The 8679-nt window shown below is 29.3% G+C and overlaps 2 protein-coding genes across 3 annotated transcripts in view; one reads left to right on the forward strand and one right to left on the reverse strand.

Annotated features, from left to right (window-relative positions):
• Positions 1–5751, forward strand: part of LOC119579524 (myeloid differentiation primary response protein MyD88-like) — an 18874-nt gene extending 13123 nt beyond the window's left edge. For both annotated transcript variants that reach the window (XM_037927396.1, XM_037927397.1), the window contains exon 11: positions 5736–5751. The gene's annotated coding sequence lies outside the window, so the exon portion shown is untranslated. The remainder of the gene's footprint in view (positions 1–5735) is intronic.
• Positions 1953–8183, reverse strand: LOC119579526 (sodium-dependent phosphate transport protein 1, chloroplastic-like; the record flags this gene model as incomplete). The annotated part of the gene is given in 8 exon segments (XM_037927398.1): positions 1953–2769; positions 3896–4010; positions 4262–4406; positions 6175–6376; positions 6690–6827; positions 7082–7194; positions 7680–7839; positions 7988–8183. Coding segments are annotated over 8 exon segments (1225 nt in total), but the record flags the coding sequence as incomplete, so codon positions are not given.
• Positions 8184–8679: the final 496 nt, after the last annotated feature.

An 8679-nucleotide genomic window follows, 5' to 3' on the forward strand; every position in this document is an offset into this window, starting at 1 on the left:
ATAATACATTAATAATACAAATATACAATATACATATAAACAATAATATACAATAAAATACTCATATAATCATAGAAATACATATACATAATACAATATAACAGTAATAAAGTAATAAATATACATCATAATACATAATAATACATGCAATAAAATATAACATAAAATACTATTCAATGATTATCATACTATATACAATATAATCAAGTATACAATATATACAAACAAATATAAATATTATATATATATAAATAATATATATATAATAATATATAATACACATATATAATATTACATCACTAATGTATATAACATATTATAACACTATAATAATTATCTAATATTATACATATCATACAAATGTAAAATGTATATTACATTTTAGTATAATATTATTATTATATAAATGAAAGAAATATTTACTATAATGTCACTAATAAAGTATGATAATATAAAAAAAATATATAACAATTACTCCATATGAAAGAAACTGTATTAACATATGTACATCATTATACATTATATTATTAACAGAATTAAATATATAATGTTAAATAAACATTATAAGAAATAATACGTATACATTAAGATGACAAGCCCAGTATACCATAATACACTCCGAAATTAACAATAATCATCTGTAAAAACATAAAAAAATCACACAACATACATATGCACATACACAAAAACAATCTAGAAACACAATTAAAAAATAAGAAAAAAGAAAGAAAATACAAGAAACAGTACATAAAATAGAAAGACAACTTAAAAAAAAGTATAACAATATAAAGAATACAAATCAGTAAAAAATTATCAAATAATGACAAAGTAAAATAGTAATTAATAAACATCATAAGAATAAAATACAACTAATAAATTACAAAATGATAAATAAGTACAAACATACAATGAAACAACACATAAATCATCTACAAAAAAATAAAAAAAAATAAACAAAGACATAAAATACTCAAAACCTAAATACATTAAAAACTATAAATAGTAATCTAATTAAATATAAATAATTCATAATAACATATAAACTGTTTACAAATAAGTAATACTAAGAAAAGCAATCACAAAAACCATAAATATATAAAACAAAATAATTACAAACCTAATAGAACATTAAAATTTTATTATAAATAAAGTAGATATTTAAAAAACAATAACATTTCAAAATAATAAATTGTTAAAAAATATTATATTAATAAATTAAAAACTAAAATCAAAGCAGAAAAAAATTATAAACAATAATACAAAAAAAAAAAAAAAAAAAAAAACACACACATATAAGTTAAATACATATATAAAAAACATATCCACCAACAATAAAAAAACTCAATAACACAAAAAAAAACACAAGTAACACACAAACAAACAAAAAAATAAAAACACACACACCAGTACACATGAATAAATAGTACACATGACAACAACAATCACATGCACATACAACAATAACAGCAATACAAACAATACACAGCACATAAACAAGTACACACGCACATACAAATACACACACATACAAGCAAATACACACACACATACAAGCAAATAGATGAACATACGAACAAATAAACACATACAAACAAACTCACACATACAAACAAACACACACGTAAATAAATAAATATTTTAAAGCACACTCTATATCAAAATATTCATGTTTACATTTTATTAATTTATATATATTTTTTTATTTCTTTAAATGTAAATAAAAAATAATAATATTGTTTACATTTTTAATCTTTTCTTTCAGGCATATGTTGCTGTAAAGTAAAAGGTGTATTTGTTTCAGCAAATAACCTCATTTCTAATTTATAATCAAAGTCAACTGCATTTATTATGGAAAGAAAACTTTCTTCAATAATATTTTGTTAAAAAGAAAAAGAAAAAGAAAAAAATAGCATTTACATATCTTCTATAACACCTGATATAATATCACAGTATTTTTTTTTTTCATCGGTTACAAGTTTGGAAGCTAAATGCAAGAATTTGAAAAAGTGCATGAATTCTTTTGGCACCCCAAGTGAAATAAAAAGAAAGAAAGAAAAAAAAAAGAGTGAACACATGACCCTATTTCTTAAAGATATTTAAGGTTCTGTACTACCAGCATACTGATTTAAAAGTTAAATACTTATAATATCATATTGAACATACGCAACTTATCCTAACATGAAATACAACTCCTTATTCCTTATACTATAAAAGAGAAGGAAAATTATTCACACAATAATATAGAATGAACTACCTTAGTAGAGGTAATTATTTCTATTTTGCATCTTTCTGATCTTGATATATGTACATTACCCATGAAAGAAGGACACATGCTAGAAACAAATAATATCCACATATCTGGGATGAAGTATATATACTAGTACAAATTTGTTCAGAACCATGAATCCCTTGCAATTATGGTAATTAAGTGTAATGAAGACCACTGTAAAAAGTAAAATATATTCATTTTTCTGTGCTATAAGTGTTCTTGACAACCACCGTAAAAAGTACAATATATTCACTTTTCTGCACCCTAGTGTCAGTGTCTGTCAGTGTCAACTACCATAAAGAGAGATGTAATCACTTTTCTGTGCTATGTATATTTTCTTTGTGTCATAGAACAGGCTTTGCAGAACTCTGAGTATAGTATATCATAGCAGCTGTGAAGTTGATTGTCCCTGCAAGGAAGAAAACTGGAAACCAGCGGCCATGTGATGCTACCACTAATTCAGCTGTCAGTGGACCACACAGAATTCCTGGTATTGTTGCCTGTAAAGTAAATAATTCTATCATGACTTTCTTTTGGTAGATTTTCTTCTATCAAGTAACTTTTCACAGGTTATAAAACCATACTATATTACTACTTTATTAAGAATATCACTGGGATAATTTAAAATTTATTGTATATTTGTTTTGTGAAATATGTTTACACAGACTTATTGCTCCATAAGTACTGAGCCACCAACAAGTCAATTATTAGACCTTGTGACCTCACTTGATTTACTCTTTCCTTGAGTTTTCGGGAAAATGCTCTTTTAACTAATACCATCAATATCAAAGTTGTCATCATTATTGTAGACATCTTATATACTTTAATGTTGTTAGTATTGCCTACAGCAATATGAGATAAAAGAGCATATATCCAAAAAGCAAAGAAAAGGCAAGATTAGTAATACTAGTAATTAACTCCCTAGTGACTAAGCACTTGTGGAGCCATCCATGTATAAAAACAATTAATAAACTAAACTCAAATTGGACATGGCATGTACAATCACTAAAAAAAATATCTTTACTTGGGAGTTGACAAACTCGAAACAATCACTAAGAGAAGGATGCGGACCCCTTTTATTCTGCTGCAACCATCCAATGGGACTTGCCATTATGCTGCAGCAGAAATTGTTGCACTGTTTGGGTGGATGCACAGCAGCAGGAGACCATGGAATTTATTTAGGACTTAAGTTTCTTAGATCATATATGTTATGTAAGCAGGGATATCAATATCAGGTCGAACTCACAGCACTTTTTCCCACCATTTTTGTTGTCGTATCATATTGTTAAGTCAGAAAAAGTAAAGATACTTTTTTAGTGAATGTACATACATACCATCCCCAGCAGAAGTGACTTAAGATTGAACATTAATTATAAATGAAAGAAGCTGAGCTGGTTTAAACTATAAGGTTGTTCCTAAAACAGTAAAGATAAAAGCTATAAACTTATTAAAACTGAACTTATCAAACAGAAAATTCTTAAAGTTAAGTAATTATCATTTTGATATGATGTTATCCTATGAGAATACTAGTTTCCATATACTAACAAATCATATAAGAGTCAATGAGTTAAACTGGAGAAAATGGAATAGAACATCATTAAAAAAAAAAAATTGCAATTTACTTACTATAGTATTTGATATGGCAAATGTAATGCCAGCATGATTTGGTGCTACATCTGCATGGTTGCTTAAGTGTCCTGATGAATTAGCAGCACAAAGCCCCATGGCCAGTGATATCACCCTACAGGAAAAAAAGGAAAATGTGAACACAAATGAAGCAATAAATCTTACATGAATGAACAATAAAAAAAATAATAATAAGTTCATAAAAAGTAAAATAAAACAATAATAATAAACACATGGAGAGTACTCAAACAAATAATCATGTAAATCCACAATATGAAAAGAATAAAATTATCACACACAAAAAAAAAATTTAACTGAAGTTTCATGTTCAAATGATATCCTGTATCTGATCAACAGCAGACTTACAGAACTGCAACCACCAGGTTAGAGACTTCAGGGAAGAAAGCAAGACACAGTCCCGGTCCAACAAGTCCAAAAAAGGTCATTAAGCGCCGTACTCTCAGGACAGGCCACCCAACATTGATCATCTGGTCAGCAATGTGGCCCCAAGCTGAAGAACATTTAAGGTCCATAAGAAAGAACACATAGCCAAGGAGGGAAAATCATATTCACATGTATTAATGTTTTTGATTAGTGTATAACTTCAATGTAATAAGCCCTCTAAAATAACACAAAGTGTTTTGGCCAGGTTCACTCAAAGCATAACATGACATATGTGGTTCCTTGTGTTAGCACAAAGATGCTGAAAAGTAATCAAACTATGCTGACCGCTGTGCTCGATTCATATCAAGACTGTTTGCACAAGACAAAAATTAGGAGTGCAGTAACATTTTTTCTCCCTTTGCCTTTGATTCTGGACAAGCAAACTATTGATTTTCAAAAATCTTGCTGAGTGAGGGTATATTCTGACTTTAGAAAGCTGTTGCTTGAGAACTAGCACCGTAAGAGGCATGAAGCTCCATTCCAAAATGGCGTGCAGACTTGAGAGCAGCCTTCATTATCACAAAGTACAGGGGCCACCTAGAATTATAGCCTACTCTCATACTCTTATCACTGTATGTATTGATATCACTCTGATCTTGGGTTAAGAGATAATTAGAGCAAATAAAAAAAAGAAAACTACTAGATACAGTATTTGAATCACTTATCTATTAAAAGGCAAAAATGTATTAGCAAACATCTAATTGGTACCTAGTTCTTTCTCAAAGAATTTCCTACAGCCTCAAAATTAAGAATAATTTTTCTGTATCATGTTATTTAATATCTTCCAGCATTCTTTAGTGACATTTACACTAGCAGATCTAATGAAATTCAGATGTGGAGCAAAAGAAAAAAAAAGTATTGCCAAGACAGAAAATTTACAGAAAAGATAACTTTATGGGAATACGAAAGACAGGAAAACTCAAATGGATACCCCAGAAACTGCAACAATTACCCACAAAAGCAAAACTTCTCTTAATACAGTATTTAGATTAACACAAATAATGTAGATATAAAGTTTCCTATATATGTAAAGATCATTATCAATGCAATAGTGGAGGACGCAGAGGTCTTGAAATAAGTGCAATATATGAATAATTTAATAAAATCATTAACACACACCATATGTTTTTTACAGATACACTGAAAAATTTTGTGTCAACATGTCAAACTGATACTGTAGATCGTATCCATACTTTAATTCTTGACTTCTCTAAATGCAAAAATCTTTGAACAACTTCCATGCATGAAGTAATCTTTTAATTTTCTATAATCAATACTTAATCTGGAATATTTTCGGGAAGCTGTAAATTTCAAACTAAAATCCCAAGAGGATGAGAATATATGTGAGCAGTTGTACATGAGTAAAAAACAAGCTAACCTTAAATAATGAGTGTTATAAAAAACATGACTGGCAATTTTAGACCATACTAATACAGACAAAACAGTATCCTACTAGAATATTTAAGTAAAAATTTACTCACACTGGTATTATAAGTGCCTGGTATGCTTACCTTAACAAGCAGAGGCTATCGGGCATTAATCACTTTCACCAAATATTTTCACTGTATCCTCATAATCACACATATAACAAACACAATTGCCTTCAAACATCAGAGAAGTGGTATGCAATATATAAAGACTCAGATCATAAATCTACAGCACTATCAACATATAAGAATGTTTGGTTCCTGGTTATCCACCAGAAAAGTTTAAAGATAAGACAAAATTTACCCATTATTTGATGGAAATTTTTAATAAAAACAAATACAAATATTTTCCATTTGCATTCTGAAAATACATGAAACCAAGAAAATATTAACATTTGATCTGCTTACCTACTCCACAGAGTGAGCTGATTATATAAGGCACTGCTGTGAGACTCATACTCTCCTTGTTGGCCCCTAACGTTCGTGAAAGGTAGGTTGGCAGCCACTGCATTATGATGTAGTTGCTCCAGTTCATGGCAAAGTGAGCTATATAAATGGACCATAATGACCAGTGACTTATCCATTCTATCCAAGAGACACACATGACTTCCTGGAATATTAGTAAAAATTATGAATTTCTAGGTAATGTGCTAATCCTATTTAATTTTTGATTCTTTAATTTATGATATATCAGTCTATATATAAATATGGAAATACACACATACATATATATAAATAAATAAATATATATATACATATATATATATATATATATATATATATATATATATATATATGTATATATATATATATATATATATATATATATATATATATATATATATATTTATAATTTCTTCCCATAGCCTTTTTTGACAAAGTGCATTCTAATTCAAAATAACTTAAAAATATAAAATAAATACCTTCTCAAGAAGTTGCTGTCCTTCTTCATCTGCATGTATTGGTGGGTCATGGTATGTTAGCAGCCAGCAAACAACCCATAACAGTCCTATGCATCCAAATATTTCAAAAGACACATGCCAGTCCAAGTGTGGTGCAAACTGTAAAGAAATCAGAAATCATATGCTATTCAGGATTCTTCAAAGCTATGTTACTCTATTTCAGACTGAAAGAGTATTTTCTATAAGACATATCACAAAATTCCTTGAAACTCTTTTGATATAAATGTTTGCATCTTTGTATACAAACTTCCTTATTGCTATGAATCCATAAAATATTTTTTTTCCATTCCACTGCAATCTATATATATATAGCTGTCCAAAAAACAATACAAATAATGAAATCATCCACTTACCAAGGAAGCAACAGTCTGTCCCACTGACCCAGCAGCAACCATGTAACCAAAAGCTCTGCTCCGTTCATCAGGTGGAATGTGTTGTGCAAATAACTGGAATATTGTGGGTAATCCTGAAAAGATAATCAATGCAATATATAAAACACAATGAAATGATTCATCTTTAAGAGATAAGTAAATGCAAAAGAGATGTAATATATAAATAGATGGATGGTGCTTTAATACCAGTGACTGTGGCCTTGGATGGATGTGTGGTGAATGCCCCAGTATATTTTACAAATTATTCCTCTTGAAAATCTATATTGTGAACTGGATATTTCATGTGCCTAGAAGTTATCTAAACAGGTTAAATGGCAATATAAAGACAGTATGGACAGCCAGTCAACCTTATGAGAACTTCTATTAAAATAGTAATAGAACACTTCTTGTTATTGCAAGGATTATTTTTAGATAAGAAAAAAATCAAGGTTATCAACAAATATCTAGCAAATCCAATTGCAGAAAGTTAAAACTGAATTCAAAGATGATTAATGTATATTCCATCAATTGCTTTCATATCAAATGAATATAAGCTTTAAAGTAAAGTCTCAAGACTTACCAAGTCCTTCTCCTAAACCTAAAATAACTCTTGCAGTAATTAGGGCCGGCAAGTAGGCAGCGGCCAAAGGTGTTACAATGGTAGAGAGCGACCACAACAAAACCGCAAAACACAGCACCCTCCGCCCTCCATATTTGTTTACTGCATTGGCCCCTATTATCTAGAAGAAGGCATTTCTTTATTGAAATGAAATCACTGTTAAATATACCTGTACAAATTAAAAAATAAGAATTGAAATTCTAAATATATCATTTATAAAAAGCTATGACCAAAATACTGCTGATAAAAATGATGAGGAAAAGACCAACCTGACTCGTGAAGTAACCAAACGCAAACGCAGATAAGATCCATCCTTGCCAGTAGAGACTCCATTTGTATTCATTAGCCATAGGCACAATGGCCAGAGGCATGAGCACTCTGTCTGCTGCATTGATGAAGTTTGCAACAGAGCACAACACCACCACCTTTGACTTGTATCCAAATGAACGCCATTGGAACTTCATCCTGAGATGAAAATATATTTTTTATATAATATATTACATAGAAGCATGTACAAGATTTTTAAAAAACAAATGCCATATATCTTATCAAGCTATAAAGGCAGTATAAATGAGAGGCATGAAGTATGGAAGTAAAATGTTACTTTCTTTATCCCATGCAAACTATTCCCAACATTTTATATATATCATCATATTCAGTTGAACCTTATAATATTAACAACCTAGATAGCTCATTCAAATAAGCAATATCAAAATAAGCTGTGAAAAGGTACCAATAAAGCCATTCAAGTGCAAATGACATGACAGGTAACAATTAAAACTCAATTATGACAAATGAGTGCAAAATACGGTGATGACTACATAGCAGGTGATGAGCCTTCCAATAACTGCCATATGCATACACAACCGCAACCAGAGCAAATGTACAAACATTTACAAAAAATGTCTATAAAAAACAAATACAACTATGCTCTTCTTCACTTGTTTTATGTTATATGCAT

This window comes from Penaeus monodon, chromosome 12 (assembly GCF_015228065.2).
Source record: "Penaeus monodon isolate SGIC_2016 chromosome 12, NSTDA_Pmon_1, whole genome shotgun sequence".
NCBI classification, from domain to species: Eukaryota; Metazoa; Arthropoda; class Malacostraca; order Decapoda; family Penaeidae; genus Penaeus; species Penaeus monodon.